The 19,393-nt window shown below is 42.9% G+C and overlaps 1 protein-coding gene across 6 annotated transcripts in view; it reads left to right on the top strand.

Annotated features, from left to right (window-relative positions):
- Positions 1 to 10,411: 10,411 nt before the first annotated feature.
- ERN2 (endoplasmic reticulum to nucleus signaling 2) overlaps positions 10,412 to 19,393 on the top strand; it is a gene marked incomplete at its 5' end in the record, with an annotated part of 28,185 nt that continues 19,203 nt past the window's right edge. For 3 of the 6 annotated variants that reach the window (XM_082430971.1, XM_082430970.1, XM_082430972.1), the window contains one exon: positions 10,412 to 18,098. In XM_082430971.1, the coding sequence (XP_082287097.1) occupies positions 17,843 to 18,098 (256 nt within the window). The remainder of the gene's footprint in view (positions 18,099 to 19,393) is intronic. The other 3 variants (XM_082430975.1, XM_082430974.1, XM_082430973.1) reach the window with 1 other exon arrangement.

Raw genomic sequence — 19,393 nt, 5'->3', positions numbered from 1 at the left:
ACAGCTACTGAGCCCACATGCAACAATTAGTGAAGCCCGGGCACCTACAGCCCCTGCTCTGCAACAAGAGAAGCCACCACAATGAGAAGCCCGTGCACCGCAACAAAGAGTAACCCCCTCTCGCGGCAACTAGAGAAAGCCTGCGCACAGCAACGAAGACCCAGTGCAGCCAAAAATAAATAAATAAATAAATAAGAAATCGACTCCAAAAAAAAAAAAGATGGAGAATGAGATAACCCAATTTCTGTTTTAATAACATCACAAGAATCACTCTGGCTGTTATGTGTAGACTTAACTAGGGCAAAGTGGAAGCTGGGAGACTACTGCAATAATTCAGGCAGAAGACAATGGTGAATCAGTGTGCCACAAGTGGAGGTGGTGAGAAGGGGTCAAATTTGGGTTCTATTTCGAAAGAAGGGTCCACAATATTTGCTTATGTATTGGATGTAAAGTGTGAGAGAAAGAGAGGAGTCAAGGATAATTCCAAGGATTTGGTAGTAAACAACTGGAAGCCACCATTAGCTGAGATGGTGAATGGAGGGAAAAGAGTACATATCAATGGGAGAAAATTTTAAAGTCCTTGAGCTGCTTGTTATACATCCTAGTAAAGATGTTAAGTAGTTAACTGGGTATGGGAGTTTGGATTTCAAAATAGAAGTTGGGACAAGTGTTATATACTTGCTATCCTGTGTTTTTATTTTCATTCATCTCAAAGTATTTTCTAATTTCCTCTGCGATTTATTTGACCTATTGATTGTTTTGAGTGTGTTGTTTAACTTCCACATGTTTGTTAATTTTCCAGTTTTCCTTCCCTTATTGATTTCTAGTTTCATTCCATGGCAGTCAGAAAGGATACTTTGTATGACTTCAGTATTTTTAAATTTACTGAGACTTCTTTTGTGGACTAATGTTCCATGTGCATTTGAGAAGAAGGTGTATTCTGCTGTTGTTGGGTAGAGTGTTCTCTATATGCCTGTTTGGTCTAGTTGGTTTATAGTGTTGCTCAAGTCTTCTATTTCCTTATTCATCTTCTGTCTAGATGTTCTATACAATATTGAAAGTGAGATATTGAAGTCTCAAATTATTATAGAACTGTTTACTTCTTCCTTCAAGTCTGTCAATGTTTGCTTCATATATTTGGGAGCTCTGTTGTTTGGTGCATAGGCATTTATCATTCTTATATTTCCCTGAGGAATTGACAGGACTATACATTTGGGAATTATCAGTATATAGATGGTATTAAAACTATGAAACTGGATAAGATCATCTGTGATGTGAATGAAGGAAGGAGAGAAGAAGGCCCAGGGCTAATCCCTGGGGATCCTCCAACATTTAGAACTTGGGAAGAGAAAAAGAATTGGTGAAGGAGATTGAGAAGGAGTGGCCAGTGAAGTAGAAGGAAAATCAGGAGTGTGGTTTTCCAGCTAAGTGAAGAACATGAGTCTGGTAATAAGAGTCAATATAATATGCATAAATTGGAGTTCCTGGTTCAAATGTGGATAGTCATAGGTAAATTTGGGGATTGTGTGTATGGAGTGCTTTTCAAAATGAGGACTGAAAACACCCATCTCCCCTTTTGCTTACTAATGCCAGGCTGGGTGCTACAGCCAGCCTGGCCTGTGGGGTCTTGGCTCCATCAAGGGTTGGCACATTTCTTCTGTAAAGGGCTTGAGAGTAAATATTTTAGGCTTTGTACATCCTTCAGTCTCTGCCACAACGACACAATTCTGCTGGTGTAGTGCAAAAGCAGGCATAGACAATGCTTAAACAAATGGACATGCTTGTGTTCCAATAAAACTACCTATGGACACTAAAATTTGAAATTCGTATCATTTCCTTGCATCAAAAAATATTATTCCTTTTTTTTCAATGATCTCAAAATGTATAATCGATTCTTAGCTGTGGATCATACAAAAAGAGGCAGCAGGCTGGGTTTAGCGCACAGGCCATTGTTTGCTAATCTGCTCTAGATTTTAACTTCTGCATTCTCTACAGACTGTGCTCAGTAAAAGACTGATATGCTTGCTCTTCAGAGTTCTCCAGGAAAACTAGAATTTTGCATGAAGACTGAAACAAACCAGAACTGAGTGGGGGCATACTGTCTGGAGTGCCTCAAAACCTAATGGATGCTAATGGAAACATTGGCTTTAACCCAAGAGTACCAAGCCATTGTTCTCAGAGACCTTCAGGGCAATTTTGTTCATTTGGGGAGGAAATCTCAGAATGAAAGCCAAACTCGTTTGCGGGGAAGAAGGCTGAAGAATCAGGTTTGGGACACTTCCCTGCTGGTGCAGTGGTTGAGAATCTGCCTGCCAATGCAGGGGACATGGGTTCGAACCCTGGTCTGGGAAGATCCCAGAGCAACTAAGCCCATGCGCCACAACTCCTGATCCTGCGTGCCACAGCTACTGAAGCCTGCATGCCTAGAGCCCGTGCTCCGCAACAAGAGAAGTCACCGCAATGAGAAGCACGTCCACTGCAACAAATAGTAGCCCCCGCTCACCACAACTAGAGAAAGCCCGCACGCAGCAACAAAGACCCAACGCAGACAAAAATAAATAAATGAAATTTATAAAAAAAAAAGAATCAGGTTTGGAAAAAATCATTAAGTAGGACAGTTCTGGACAGCTGTCCAGAACTTAACAGCAGAAGCCATCACAAGAACAGTGCAAAAATGACTGGTTGACCCAGGAATCCCTCTCCTAGGTACATAGAAGAGAAATGAAAATATATGTTCGCCCCAAACCAAAAGGTGGAAACAACTGATGAATAAATAAAATATGGTATATCCACACAATGGAATATTATTCAGCAATAAAAAGAAATGAAGTACCCAATACATGCTGCAGCACGGATGAACCTTGCAAACATTATGCTAAGTGAAAGACGCCAGACACAAAAGACCACGTGTTATGTGATTCCATTTGTACGAAATGCTCAAAACACACAAATCCATAGAGACAGAAGTAGATTTGTGGTTGTCTGGGGATGGGGTGTGGGTGTCCACGGAGGTGAAGAGTGACTGATAAAGGGCACGGGGCTTCTTGCTGGGATGGCGAAAAGTTCTAAAACTGATTGTGGCGATGGTTGCACTACTCTGTGGATACACTAGAAACCATTGAATAGTACACTCCACATGGATGAATTATATGATATGTGAATTACACCTCAACAAAGCTGTTATTTTACGAGAATGTCCTTTCCCTCTGCCTCTCAGGCTGTGAAAGGACTCAAGGGGCAGGCTAAGTCCTTTGCAAGTGATAATATAAAAGAATTTTTGCCCAGCTTATGACAGTGTATCTCCCTCTGTCTCTGTCTCTCTCTCTCACACACACACACACACACACACCTCCTTATCTTCCTATCTGTCTTTCTGCAACCATGAAGGGAGAACCACAGTGTCTCCTCTTGATCCCCTGTCCAGGTCCCCTTTCCCTGCCAGTGTACCCAACCCCCAGCTGCCAGGAGTATTGGCTGCTAACTCATGAAGCGCCCCCTTTCTGGAAAACTGCCCTCGGTCAAAAATGAGCGGCCCTTGATGAGAGGTTGCACACACATACACACACACGCTCCAGGGCCAAGCTCGGCCAGCGGCAGGCAGAGCAGCCCCTTTGCCCCCAGGTGGGATTTGCTCTGTGGGGAATTTGTGCTCCAGAGCTTCTCTGCGGGATCAGAAAGAAGCTGGCCTTCAGCTGAGATCACATTCTTGCCTCCATTTGTATTCTCTGCCCTACTCTGCTTCCCTCACGCTCAATAAATCAGTTGAACAAGAGTCCGCGTCTCCGGTTCTGCTTCTAGGAACCTGGCCTAACGCAGAGCCTTACAGAACAGAGAAGTGAGATTGAGCAGGGAGGAGGGACCAGGAGGGAATGGAAAACAAAGGAGAGGGTGGGTGACGTCTTGTCCTCAGTGGATCCCGTGGTTGTAGGCAGACTCAGGAAGCAGTGTCCCCGGTGGGTGGGGAATTTCGTGCACCTCTGAGCTCAGGTTGTGTCGGGCCCAGCAGTGAAGTGTGGCCCAGAGTCAAGGCTGAGGCCATTCGCCCCATCTCTCCACTGAACCCCATGCTCTTCGGGCACCCCAAGAGCTGGAGGCATCTTGGGACAATGCCCAAGGCTTGGTCGCTGGCTTTCCTGGATGACAGTGAGGCTTCTCCTGACAGCTCCCATCTCCCAGTCTTCATCCCTAGAGGTGAATACTGTGGCCCCTCTTTCACGTGACTTTTCCCGAGATATTTATGCACACACAGGGAAAGATGCGTGGAAAACAGGGGTTCCTCCTAACAGAAAGGGATCTGTTCCAGAAGCCTCCCTCAGCAGACTTCCCCGTACATCTCACTGGCCAAGGTTTCATCACATGCTCCTACAAAACAGCAACAAAAAATAAAAACACCAGCAAAGCAAATGGGCAAGTCTGGCTGCACATTAGAACCACGTGGTATTTTTTAAAATGCCAGATGCTGGGGACCCAACCTTAGGCCATTAAATCAGAAGCTGAGTCAAAGGATCCACAGCCAGTGACAAATGTCAACAAAACTAAAAACTGGGACTGGGTCATCTCCTGGCCAAAAAGAAGAAAAGGTGAGGGAAAGAGACAGAGTGGAAGAAAAGGACAAAATGGGTGAAAAGTGAGGACTGAGAGGCTGGGAGAGAAGTAGCAGCTAATGTGTCCCATTGTCTGGTGGACTTAAATGACAGTTCTCCCCAGGAAATTGCTCCACCGATTTATTCATCTGAGAAATATTTACTGAGCAGGCATGTGCTGGATGAGGGGGTTAGAGCTGGGAACAAAATAGACACAGTCCCGGCCATGCGCTTTTTCCACTTAATATTATACGGCTTATATTCAGCCATATTGTTTAGTCCCTGTAAGTCATTGTTTTGACCGCTAACATTCATAGCCTGACTTTGCCAAAGTTCATCTATCCACTCTCCCATTGACGGGCCTCCAGATCTCAGTTCTTATAAACAATGCTGGTGCAAACATCCTTGTACATGTTTCCAGTTTATACATGCAGGAGTTTTTCTTGGTGAAGAAGTTTTTCTTGGTGAAATTGCTGGGTCACAGAATATGTGAATATTCAACTTGAGGAGATAAAATCAAACTCTTTTCCAAAGTGTTGGATTTTACACTTCCACCAGCATTGTCTAAGCATCCTAGACATTTATAATTCAAATGCTCAGGACTTGTTGAAAGGAAATTAAATGATTAAAGAAAAGGAGTTTTAGGGTCAGGATTCGAGGAATCTCATGGGAACCTAGAGTGGGAAGTTCAGTTCCCCAACAATCTGTTTTTTTTCTCTCTGGGGCAAATCACCTCCCATCTCTGCTTTTCTCCTTCTGTGTATCCTCACTTCCCTCTGCAGGTCAGCATTCTCTGAAAGGCTCCTAGTGTCTGTCTCCTCCATAATTTAGACTTGCCCTTGACTTTGGGTTCCGTGGCATCAGCTCTGGCCCAAATCCTACAGTAGATCACAGTTCCAATGCTCCCAAACATTCCTATCGTTAATTCAGATTTTAAGGCTTAACTGGGGTCAGGTATCCATACCTGGTCCACTCAGCTGTGGCCTAAGAGTCTTGGTCACGTCAAGGCAAACACGACTCCCTAGGTCCACTCCTTTTGCAGATACTGTGAGGGCAATTCCAAGGAAAGAATCACATGTGAGACGTGTGCCCCAAAAGCATTTTCCACACTTACATTTGCTCTCCCTAAACCACAAGGTGCCACGCCAAATACACATTGCCAGTTAGTCTCACACAAATACACTAGTAATTCCTCTCTCAGCATCAGAAGCCATGAGGCAAAGAATTTAGCATACTGTCTCATCAGACCATGTAATTCTTACATGCTAAGAATTAAGGGAAACAGACTCTCTTAACCAGGACAATAGACCACGCTTAGGCAGGAAATTCAGTTCCTAGGTCAACACGTAATTCAAAAAGCAAGCGCAGGCAAAATTACCTATTACCATGAACCTTAGTATACATGGGTTTTCTGTCTATGACCTTGTATGATAACCCATACAACTAGCTGAATGCTATATGTCATCTGATGTGATAAGGAGAAAAGAGTGCTATACACCCTCTGATGGGTAACCATCCTCATCTCATGACAACACCACTTAAACTATTCTTTTCCCTCTTTTCTGGGTATATAATTGCATTCAAATAAGTTAAATAAACACACATTTGATGCAACTCCAGTGGATCAGAATCTCAACACTTACAAGCATCTCCATTCTCATGGAAAGCTCAGGAAAACCACGAATCTAGGCACTTGGCATGTTTCATGCCTTGAGATGTTAGGTAATAATGTTATGAAACCATCACAATTAGCAAGACACTTAAAAACTAAGCATCCAATTCAACTAGAGTCTCATGAAGATAAATGCAAATTAAAACTAACCTGAGGGCTTCCCTGGTGGCGCAGTGGTTGAGAATCTGCCTGCTAATGCAGGGGACACGGGTTCGAGCCCTGGTCTGGGAGGATCCCACATGCCGCGGAGCAACTAGGCCCGTGCACCACAACTACTGAGCCTGCGCGTCTGGAGCCTGTGCTCCGCAACAAGAGAGGCCGTGATAGTGAAGAGGCCCGCGCACCGCGATGAAGAGTGGCCCCCGCTTGCCGCAACTAGAGGAAGCCCTCGCGCGGAAACGAAGAGCCAACACAGCCAAAAATAAATATAAATAAATAAATAAAAGAGCCTTCCCTAAATTTAAAAAAAAAAAAGAAAGAAAAGCAGCTTCATTATTTAAAAAAAAAAAAAAAAAGTAAAACACATTCTTATTAAAAAAAAAAAAAAAAAAAACAAACTAACCTGAGATACCATTTTTCATTTTTGAGATTGGAAAAAAATCCAAAAGTTGGATAAACACTGTTGGTGAAACTATAGGAAAATAGGCACAATCCTCCACCGCAAGTGAGTGCATTGATTGGCATAACCTCTGTGAAGGTCATGCAGGCGCTGTCTATCAAAGTTATAAATTGTACACTCCTGGCCCAGCAATCCAACGTCTAAAAATTCACCCTACAAATACATTTGCACACTTGTAAAATGGGGTGTACACAAGGTTATTTGATGTAGCATTGTTTTTCCCAGCAAAAAAAAAACCAAACAAACAAACCTGTAAACCACCCAAGTATCCATCGGATAATAAATTACAGAACCATGAAACACAATTACAGAACCATGAAACACAATGAAACTGTAAAAAAAAACAACTTCCAACAAACAGATATAGAGAGATCGCCAAGAAAGATCAAGTTAAAAAAGCAAGTTGCATAACAGTGTGTATCACTGTGAATAAACATGCTATCTTTTCTGTAAAAAGCTGGGAGAATACAAATATATATATGCACATATTTATTCATATTTGCATAAGTAAATCTTGAAGACACCTAAGAAACTAATCAAAGTGGTGACTTGGAAGGTGGGAGGACACAGTGCAATTTAGGTTGAGGGTGCTAGCAGTTGAAGGGGGACTTTTAATTTTACCTTTTTATCTGGTTAGAATGTATTCACTATTCAAAAATTTAATTTAAAAAATTTTTTTAATTCAGTGTAAAAGGGGAAAAAAATCTAGCATCCAGAACATGAAGACAAACCTCTATAATCTGAGAACAAAATATTTCATGCCAGGAAACAAACAAAATATTATTTTAAAAGTGTATTTCATCCTTAATTATCTCGAAACAAAATAATTATGCTGTGTGAAAGAGGCCAGACTCCCCCCAAAATAGTAAATGCTGTATAATGCCATTTATATTAAACTCCACAAACTGCAAACTAATCTATAGTGACAGAGAGCAGATCAGGGGGTCAGGGAGCAGGAAGGATGGGAAGGAGCATTACAGAGGGACACGAGGAAATTTTGGGGTATGAGGCTCTGTTTGCTATCTTGACTGGTGATGATCTCATGGGTGTATACAGATGTCAAAACTTATAAAATTGTGAGCTTTTAATATGTGCAGTTTATAATCAATTACACCTTAACAAAGCATTTTTAAAAGTTGTTTTCACCATTTTTCTACATTTTTAATTTCAACTTTGTTATATTTTATAGTACATACTTCTATAAGGACAGGAATTATGTATATAATTTATCAGTAATTTTACCCTTATTTGAGGGTTCATATTCAAAAACTTTTTCATTGACATGTACACACTGTATTTAAAATGGATAACCAACAAGGACCTGCTGTATAGCACAGGGAACTCTGCTCAATATTTTGTAACAACCTAAATGAGAGAAGAATTTGAAAAAGAATAGATACATGTATATATATAACTGAATCACTTTGCTGTACACCTGAAACTAACACAACATTGTTAATCAACTATACTGCAATATAAAATAGAAAGTTAAAAAATATTTTCTCATTTAGAGAGGTGTACGATCACAGATGCATGGGAACGACTGGCTGAAGCCAAAGTCAAACCCAACTACCGCAGCAAAGCCCACACTTTTAATCACTACACTCTACTGCCCCCTGCTGTACGTAGGTTTTGTAGCCACCCTTAACCTACTCTAGACTAGTTCCCACGATTTTAACGATGAGGAAAAATGAATCCAGGGGCAAAATATTTTTATCAAAGAGCTACCTAGTATAAAATAGATAACTAATGAGAACCTACTGTTTAGCACAGGGACCCCTACTCGATGATCTATGGTGACCTAAATGGGAAGGAAATCTAAAAAAGAGTGGCTATATGTATACGGATGGCTGATTCACTGCTGTACAGCAGAAACAACACTGTAAAGTAACTATACTCCAATAAAAATTTTAAACAAAATCTATCTAGAGCCAAACTTTTCTAAACCACACACACACACACACACACACACACACACACACATGCATACACACTTACACATATACATACACATACACACCACACACACATATCCATGCATACACACACACACATGCACGCACACACACACAGCACGAAGCAGCTCCAGGTCTCTCTACCACACCAGCCGCAAGGGAGATAAAAGAGGAACCATACAAAGCCATGAATGAAAAGAAACAAAACTGAAATAATCTGGTCAAAGTCCGAACTGCAAAACCCTTCCACTGGAAGGACAGGGGTGGAGAGGGTCCTTGGGCTCCACTCGAGAGCAGCCACCTTCCTCCTTTCTCAGGGTAACTCAAAGACTTAAAACCAAGTCTCTTGTCAGGCAAGGGGGCAAGAAAAGGTAACTACAAAAATCATTCTTACAGGTGGATGCAAGAGAGGACCGGGGTGAGGGGGGAAGAAATAGGTGAGGGAGATTAAGAGATACAAAATTCCAGTTGCAAAATAAATGAGTCCTGGGTATGAAATGTACAGTGTGGGGAATATAGTCAATAACTATGTAATATCCTTGTATGGTGGCCTGGCACACATCAGACTCTCAGTATCTTTACCATTGTCGTTGTTGTTCTCTATCTTTCCCTTCTCATTCCTCCCACTCCCTGTCTTGATGGGCTGGAAGGACGCATTCAGGTCGGTTGTTTTCCTCTTCAGGAGCTGGCTTGGATCATGCTGGTCCATCAACACCTCCAGAATCAGGTTATTTATTTCAACCAGCGTCTCACCTGTCTCACTTTTCCAAAATTCTAGAAGTCAATAGGATCCAGAAGGATATCTCAGGACCAGCATTACACCCCAAAATTTAGAAAATACAAGCAAATATTAGAACCAGAAATGACTACAGCAGCCGCTTAAAATCAAATCATTGACTCATCCCTAAAGTAGCGTTTTCCAACCCCAAAGCAAGATCCCTGATCCGAACATCTCAACTCATGTTGCTATCACCAGCCAAAGGGAAAGTGTGTAGGCAAAGAAGATAGAAGAAGGAAAAGAGAGGAAAAGCTTTCTTGTTTTCTTAGCTTTGCCAAGATGCCAATTGTCCTAATTTCCCCACCCCTGATCTTAAAATTCCTGGGAGAAATCCCTCATCAAGTGGTTAATCCCCTCTTATTCTGGGGGTAAGGTGGAGAGATAAGTCTACTATCTGTGGGGTGTATCTCCTCTCTGAGCAAGTGACATCTTACACACTTAGACCAGTGGTTCTCGAACCCTAGTGTGCCTCAAAATCATCTGGAGGGTTTGCTAGAACACAAATTGCTGGGCCTCACCCACAGAATTTCTGACACAATAGGTCTGGGGCCAAGGCCAAGAATTTGTCATTCTAACACCTTTCCAGATTCTGCACTATAAACGAGTCCCGGAAGAGAAATCGAAACTCCACTCATTCTTCAGTGAGGTGAGCAATTTCTTGGCTGAATCAGATAATACATTCCAAATAGGAAGAAGAATATTTCCTTGATTTCTTTTATGCCATTCACAGACACAGAACACTTTCAAACTTAATGTGCATTATGAACATTTTCTTTCTCACTTTCTTTTTTTTTTTTCTTTCTTTCTCACTTTCTTAAGTCTAGGCAATCAACAAAACAATGAATCAAGCCTGGTTTGTAGCATCTGCTTATTGCCATGGTGTAAATACTCCTGCTGTGGCTGATTACAAGTTGCTAAAGTGATGTCGCTGAGCGTGGAGTTGGGATGCTTCTATGCTGGTAGCAAGCATATGTGGTAGTTCCACCATACAGATACCGTAGATGTAGATGATCTCAAGGGCAGAGAGAACAGTAAAACAATTAGGAAGTGATGAGTTTTGAGTATTTATTATGTTTGTCTTAAATAAAATATACTTAATTGTAAGTTTATATAATTTAATTTTTTTACAATGGTTGTGATTAACTGACAGATCTCAAAATTCCAGAAAATGTAACAGTCGGCTCTCATGAACTGACTCCAGCACACCAATGAAATACACACAAAGAAGTATGCAACCAGCACCCGTAAGAAGGAAAAACACAACATGACCAGATCCCCAGACGACTCCCTCGTGCGTCCTCGCGCTCACTGGCCTCCTTCCCTCAGAACCCTCGGTGGATAACCTACACCCTGACTTCCAACAGCTGAACCGGTTTGCCTGCATAGTAGGTTACACCTATGGAAGAGTAAACCTGCAGTTTGAAGTATTACCACTAGAGGCCTCTCGTGAGGCACAGACAGAACGCTCCTCCTACAGGACTTGGAATGCTGCTCCCATACCCAGTCTTGGGTGCTTACTCCCCTCTCTCGGTCTGGGGGGGCCGTTGGTTACAACCCAGGGTGGGAGGAAATAGAGAAATAACTGAGCGCTAAATCTGAGCGTGGGTGAGTCCCCGGAGGAGTTGTGGAGCCACAAGTTTCCCAGGGGAGTCCCAACTGGGGCTTTAGCCTCAAACCATAATGTGCTCTGCCAGTGAGCCAGCGGGCAAATGAACAACGAGGATTGCTTCTGCCCGGGTCATCACAGGACCATATGCCTTGGTGCCTCCTTTATCTAGACCAGATGAATCCATGGCAAAACACGTCGAGAGAAGAACAGGGGAAAGGAAGTATAAGAGAGTTCAAGTTCGGAGACTCGGGGACAAATCTGGGTTTGAATCACTGCCTCTTCACTCACTAGCTTTGTGAACTTGGGCACATTTTACTTTACCTCTCTGAAACTTAGTTTGCTCATCTGTAGAATGGGAACAAAACTTTCCTTGCTAGTTAGTTGACAGAGTAGGTAAGATCCTATATGTGAAGCAAGGAGAGGGTCATATATTTTTTCAAAAGTAGTATTTTCATCATCAGGATGAAAAGAAGACTCCTATTTTGTTTGTGAAGGCATTCTAGTGCTGAGTTATGCACAGAACTGACAAAGTGTGGAAATATGGGGGTTAAAATAGCTCTGCATAATATATAAACAGCTATTTCATTTGGGCAAGGACTTAAATGCACATTAATGCATACACACACCGCACATATATACATCTACTTTTATGTAAATGGGGTAGATACATAGTGATATTTTTCAAGCAGCTTTAATTTTTTTCTTTTTTGCTGGTTTTACCCCTTTCTTAGTATAACATACCATCTCTAGCATACCACAAATCCTTGCTAACAAACTAATATATTGCATTCTGTATTTTTATCCATATTCATATAAAATAATTTACATATATATACATATACTTGGTTTTACAAAAATAGGTCCCTATAATGATCTTTCTGCATCTTGCTATTCTTAGAAATCTTTCTGAGTTAATAAATACACTCTTATTTTTAGTGGCTGCATAATACTCCAAAGTACAAATGTTCTGTAACTAGGTCAGCTATACCTCAGTTGAAGGCTACTTGCTTTGTTTCTACTGGTTTGTACTAATAACAATGCTCCAATAAGCACTCTTATATCTCTATCATTATAAATCTTTTAAAATATATTTTAAAAATAATTTTATATACAGGTCTTTTATTTTTATGGGAAATATCCTGAAAATGGGTTTTTCAGGTCAAAGGGATTATGCAATTTTTATTTTAAACAAATGTTTCCAGATTGCATCCAAAAAAGTCTGTAACAATTTACATTTCTGCCAACCCCATATGAGAATATGCTCTTCCCCAAATCCCTGGCAGCAGTGGGCTTTGCCTTCTTATTTTTGTTTGTTTGAGGATTTTCTTTTTATCATGGACATTTTCAAACATCTTGAAACCAAACAGAATAGTATAATGAGCCCCCAAATACTCACAACTCAGCTTCAGCAATTGCCAACATTCTGTCATTACCGTAGCCTTCTTTTTAATTTTTGCAAATTTATGGACATAAAGCAATATACTTGTTACTTTTTAAAAATCTTGTTTTTGCCTTTCTCTGACTGGTAGTGTTTTTGAGCACATTTTCACACGTTTGGAGTTCATCTTATGTAAGAGCCTATTCATAGCCTTTGTATATTTTTTGGTTGTCTTCTTCTTGTCAATTTATAGGAGCCGTTTGTTATTATAGATGTTAATCTTTATATTCTGTGTTGCCAATACTTCTGATGTTTGTTTATGGTATCTTTTGCCCTTCTAAGGTTTTTTAATTTTTTATATATTTTAAGTATACTTTTTTTTCTTTTTTCTTTTACAGCTTCTATATTTTCTGTATCACAAAAGAAACTACCCACCACCACCACCAAATGTAAGCTGGTACAACCACTCTGGAAAATTGTTTGGCAAAATCTACGGAAGATGAACATATACATATCCTATGACCTAGAAGTTCTGCTCCTAAGTATATACGCAACAGAAAGGCACAGATATATTCACCAAAAGTCATGTGCAAGAATATTCATAGCACTCCATCATATCCAAAAACTGGCAGGGGAAAAAAACCCTAATTCCCATCAACACTAGGCTGGATAAATTGTGGTATATTCATACAATGTAATACAGCAATGAGAGTGAACTACAACTACACTTGATGACATGGACAATCTCACAAAAATATTATTGAAAAAGAAACCAGACACAGAAGAGAATATATGGTCTGATTCTATTTATATAAATATCAAAAATAAGCAAAATTAATTTATGGTGTTAGAAGTCAGGGTAGAGATTGCTCTTAGAATGGGGTATAAGGGACCTTGTGGGGTTGCTGGTCATATTCTGTTTCTTGATCTATGTACAGGTTAAACAAATGTGTTCACTGTATGACCTATGATTTGTTCACTTTTCTGTATGATATATTTCAATAGAAAGTTGACAAGATCCACTTGAAAATCTGCACACAGATGTTTATAGCAGCTTTATTCATAATTGCCAAGACTTGGAAGCAACTTGTCCTTCACTGGGTGAATGGACAAATAAACTGTGGTACATCTAGACAAAGGAATGTTATCCGGCGCTAAAAAGAAATGACCTATCAAACCATGAGAAGACTTAAGGAAACTTAAGTGCATATTACTAAGTGAAAAAAGTCATTATGAAAAGGCTACATACTGTATGATTCCAACTACATGACATTCTGGAAAAGGCAAAACTATGGCGACAGTGAAAAGATCGGTGGTTGCCAGAGATTGAGGGGGAGAGAGGGATGAACAGGCAGAGAACAGAGCATTTTTAGGGCAATGAAAATACGGTGGTGTATTACACTATAACGATGGATACCTGTCACTGTACATTTGTCCAAGAGAATGTACAACCCAAGCGTGAACCCTAAACTGTGGACTTTGGGTGATAATGATGTGTCAGCATAGGTTCATCGCTTGTAACAAAGTCACCATTCTAGTGGGGGATGTAAATAATGGAGCCAGCTCTGCAATTTTAAGGGCAAGAAGTATATGGGAAATCTCTGGACCTTCCATTCAATTTTGCTGTGAACCTAAAAGTGCTCTAAAAAATAAAATCTATTTTTAAAAAAAGAGTGAGAAAGATTTACTTTCTCCTGATGGATAATTATGCCATGGCATTTATTGAATTTTCCAATGAATTAAAATATTATCTTTATTATTTATTAAATTCTCAAGTATGTGGATATATATTTCTGGATTCTCTATTTGATCCCACTGACATATTTTTCTATTTGTCAACTCCTGTGCTGAAATTATATTGATATTTTAGTTTTTACAGTATGTTCTGATACCCTGTAAGACAAGCCCCCTTCTCATTATTCTTAATTTTCACACTTTTCTTGGCTATTCTCAGGCATTATTCTTATATATGATCTTTATTTTAGCCAAGTATTTTTTCCCATACATTTATTTATTTTTGGCTGCGTTGGGTCTTCGTTGCTGCGCGTGGGCTTTCTCTAGTTATGGTGAGCGGGGGCTACTCTTCCTTGCGGTGCACTGGCTTCTCATTGCAGTGGCTTCTCTTGCTGCGGAGCACGGGCTCTAGGCACGTGGGCTTCAGTAGTTGTAGCTCACGGGCTCTAGGGTGCATGGGCTTCAGTAGTAGTGGCACGCAGGCTCTAGAGTGTAGGCTCAGTAGTTGCGGCGCACGGGCTTATTTGTGGGATCTTCCCAGACCAGGGCTCGAACCCGTGTCCCCTGCATTGGCAGGCAGATTCTTAACCACTGCACCACCAGGGAAGTCGCAATTTTAACCAAGTATTAAAGACCATGGAATAGATTTAATATTATAGCAATAATAGAATTTCATTATACTTACAATTTAATTTAGAGAGAACTAATATTTTAATCATATTAAGTGTTCCCACACAGTCATATCTTTTTATTTATTCACATTTTTGTTTTACAGCCTTCATAAGACTTATAGTTTTCATATACGTCCTGTTCCTTTCTAGCTAAATTTATTCCTAAGGACTTTCTTTTTATTGCTATCTATCATGATTGGAATATTTTTCCCATTACCATTTCTGGTTTTTCCATTCTTTTGCTAGAATGGAGAAAGGTTATTGGTTTATGTATGTGTCCAGAAGCAGAGCACAAACCGAGGTGTGGTGAATAAATGTAACTTTATATCTTTATAACTCAATTTAACTTTTTATTTTAAGCTCCCTTGTGCCAGGTGGAAGAAATTCATTCCCATCTGGCTTCTCCCAGCTTTTCTCCGGGGTGGGTTTAAATTCCATAGAGTTTACATAGTGCCAGGAAGCAAGAGGGCACCGAGTCCTTGTCATGATCTGTCCCAGCCGCCATCCCCTGAGATGCCCATGGTCTCATTGTGTCCTATCTCTTGTCCTTACTGGTCTCTACTGCATTGTCCCTTTTTCTTTTTGTAGAGCCTTTCCCTCTCTTTCTCTCTCTCTCTCTCCCTCTCCCTCTCTGCCTCCCTCGGGCATGTAGAAAACCTCCCCCCACCTCCAAATCTCACTAAGCAGTGGAAACCTCCTTAGCACCCCTTCTCTGCCCAGACATAGCACACAGCATCTCCACCCAGAAGTGAGACACGGATCCCCTTGCCCTTGGATCCCACATGTTTACATGGCGTCCCATCCTTGGGTGAGGGGACTGCAGAGTGGTCCCCCTTTCTCAGAGACCTGCAGCATCTTCTCTCTCCTTTCTCCTCCTTATCCTCTCCATGTCTAGGGAATCTGTTCTACTCTCATTATTCATTCTCTTAAGTCTAGGTTCATGCCATGAGTTACACAAATACTCAAAAGGTAGAAGAAACTTCTTTTTCTCTCTTTCTGCTTCCTCATCCCTTCTCTGAGGCAGTAAATTCAGAGCAGCCTCACTCAAATAGGAGAAGGGCTGTCAGGGGAAAAAGAAGCTCTGGAAGGGAAAACATTGTTAACATTTCAACACAGTACCCACCAGACGTATAGGCGCAGGAAAAAAACAACACTGGGGGAAATATGACAGAATGTTAACAGGGATGCTGTGTTTCCAAGAGGTGGAACAATGAATGAGTGTTCTTTTCTTATTTATATATATGTTTTGAATTTTGCAAAGTTTCTAAAACGTGTATTATATCTTCACACACACACAAATTATCTAAACCAGTTCACTTGTAGTTTGTAGTCTATGCAAATCAAATTTATCGCATGAGAAATTCCTGTGAATCCAAGCATAATTAACAAACACAATGCACAATCCGAAACAAGTGTACAGTGTACAAAATATAAAGCATAAAGAAGGGCTCATTCACATGCTCAGTAGCTTGGGTTGGTTTCTAGAGTGACAAGCAACCACTTTTGTTATGAAGTTAGGTTTGAGGGTACTGGATGAGCTAAGCATGAAGGAGTAACCAAGTGAACTAAAGACTTCCTGATGTACATATTTCTAAAAGGGGTTTTTACGCCATGAGGGAGTCGGGCTTTCCAAGGCTACATTTGATGACAATGTGGTTAGAGGATGCCTTAGGTTTGGCAGGTTCTTGAAAACAGAGCCTGAGACAGGGATTCTTGCTCAAGTGACATGTTGGGGAGACCTCTTTAAGAGAAGGGGAGTGAGGGAAGCAGGATGGGGCAGGGGGAAGAGCCAAGGAAGGAGGGGTCTCAGCTGGAGACCGGCTTCAGCCTCATCTCACGGGGACCTCTCGAGCACAAACTGCACCACAGAGTTGGTTCCACCTTGAGGCAAAAGGGCCAGTCTTTTGTACCCCATGTCCGTCAGTCACGGGCAGGGGGCACTGGGCCGCTCCAGTGGCCAAGGGCAATTCTGTAGAGAAGCAGGCAACCGTGAGCCCCTAGCGCTCCCCCCTGCCCAGCAGCTGGGGAATGCAGATGCCAGCCAGGCAAGATTTACTTGGGGTTACTTGGGCAAGCCTGGGTGACCATGAGCTGATTACAATGTGGGTCAGGTTCAGCGTGCGGGAGCAGGTGACACTGAAGGCACCAGAGATGACAGCAGAATTTGGGGTGGAGACGAAAGCTATGGGCCAGCCAGCAAAGTCTTCATTGACTGTGGGCGGTGTGACCAGGAGGGCCAAGGATGACAAAGAGGAGGAGGGGGAGATGGTGGCAGAGCCAGGCTGCACGACCCTCAAATCAGCAGGGATTTTTACACAAAGAAGGAGAAATGAATGAGTCAAAACTTGAAAACGAACCGGATCCCTGCAGGCCCTCCCTGAACCAAGTCTGCCTGCAGCTAGGACTGTAACTGCCATAGCCATGCAGCCTTTCATGTGTGCATTTGATATCTAATGCTTAGGAATCTGCAAGTTCTATGAAAACAGAGACCTTATCTCTCCTGCTTCCCAGCCTGCGATAATAGATCAATATTTATTGAATGAATAACTGAACCAGCCAATTAATCTGTCGTTTATCATTTCTCAGTAGAGGCCACTAGCATAGTAACAAAGAGCACACGCTTTGAGGTCAGGCATCTGAATGTGAATCCCAGTTCTGAGCCCCAGCTTGTACATCGGAAATGCTGTGAAGATTAAATGAGTTAATGATGCATGTAAAGCTCTTGGTACAATACTTGGCAGGTGGTACATTCTCCATAAGGGCCACCGTTGGTAAAATCCCTTTTCCAGGAAAGCTCAGAGCCATCCCTTGCGGGGTGACCGAGGGGAGCAGGTGTGAGTGCGATGGGAAGGGCGGGGGAAAGAGCAGAATTACGGGATAAGGTTGCGCCCCGGCCCCTGCGCACCCAACTGGCCCAGCCCGGGGCGGAGTCTCTTCCTGCCGGGCGGGAGCCGTGCAGTCCCCTGGAGGCCCCAAGGGACCAGGCCAGCTGTGTGGATGCTGTCTATGCGGGCTATGGCGAGCGCGGCCCGGGGATCTGGCCCTTGGTCCCCGCTCCTTCTCCAGCTCGCGGCGCTGCTCGGGACGCTCGGGCCACAGGTGAGAAGCGGGCGGACGCGGAGCCTCCAAAGTCGGGTCCGGGGGCGCAGACGGCTGGGGCGCGGCGGGACCACAGGGGGCGCCTCTCCCTCCCCCGGGTCCGGGTCGCCCCAAGTCGGCCCCTGGCCGGAGAAAACTTCCTAGCTTTGGGGAGTTGCCGGTTGCCCCACGAGCTGGAGAGACTTGCCGGCGTGGAAGAGCGCAGGTAGACCCAACACCCCGCGCATCCTGCAGCATGGGGGTGGGGGTGGAGGGAGGGGACCCTCGCTTTCCTGCCAGGCCTCCTAAAACTTCTGGAATCCCGGCTTCCTTGGAACTTAGGATCCCCTTGAAGGTCCTCTGTCGAGAAATGCGCCCATACACCCAGCTTTACAGACAAATTCAGGCGGATCACAACGCTCCCCGCCTTACCCGTGACTGGACCCCTGATTCACAACCTCTGGGATAAATAAGCCGGAGGTATGGGTATCTGGTCCAGCCCTGCCAGGAGCGGAAAAGTCCAATCTTATAGAAATGCAGTGAGAAGGCAAAGCCAGGACTAGAATCCACGTGTCCAGCCTGGAGCCCCCAGAACAGTTATTGGGATCATAGAGGCACCTGCTCCTGCCACCCCGTGCCCACTTCCAGCTCAGGACCCACCCCATGGTTGCCAAGTAGGAATGTGGGCACAGTGTGGCCAGATTGGGTGTTTCCAGAAAAAATGAGAAAAAAACTAGAAATGAGAAAAATGAGAAATCTTGATTTTTTCAAGTGAAATCTTTCCAATTTTTAAAAAATTGGTAGCTAATTATAAACAAAATTTTTAAAATGATGATGGTCAAACAAAACTCAACAGTGGGCAATCAGTCTGCAGCTTCTGCAGATCACTCTCCCTCCTGCCATGCTGCAGATCACAAAACAGGCCCAGAAAAGAGAGGGCCAGAAGGCAGTTTCCTGACTCTACTCCAAAACCATCAGCTTGGCCCCAAGCCTGAGGGTCCTGGAGCAGGATGTGGTCTTTGCAGGGGTGCGGCTAGGCCACCCGGATGTTAGGGTTCCTGCTAGGAGCTCAGCCCCACCCTATTTGCTCAAGGAAGGGCCGGAGCAGGTGAGTTAGCCCAGCAAGGGCCACACGCAAGGGCAGCACCAGCCCTCCCTCCCTTGGCCACCCCCAACTTGGTCCAGGGGGCCCGCTGGAGCCTGGCACCAAAAGCAGCTGGGCCGGTTTGGGGAGACGGAACGGGCTGGGGGAGGCAAAGGAGAAAGGGACCGGGCACTGGAACCAGAGAGATGGTGGTTCAAGTCCCAGTTCTGCC

Source organism: Balaenoptera physalus (genome assembly GCF_965194825.1).
Source record: "Balaenoptera physalus genome assembly, chromosome: 16".
NCBI classification, from domain to species: Eukaryota; Metazoa; Chordata; class Mammalia; order Artiodactyla; family Balaenopteridae; genus Balaenoptera; species Balaenoptera physalus.
This window is presented reverse-complemented; position numbering and strand designations above follow the sequence as displayed.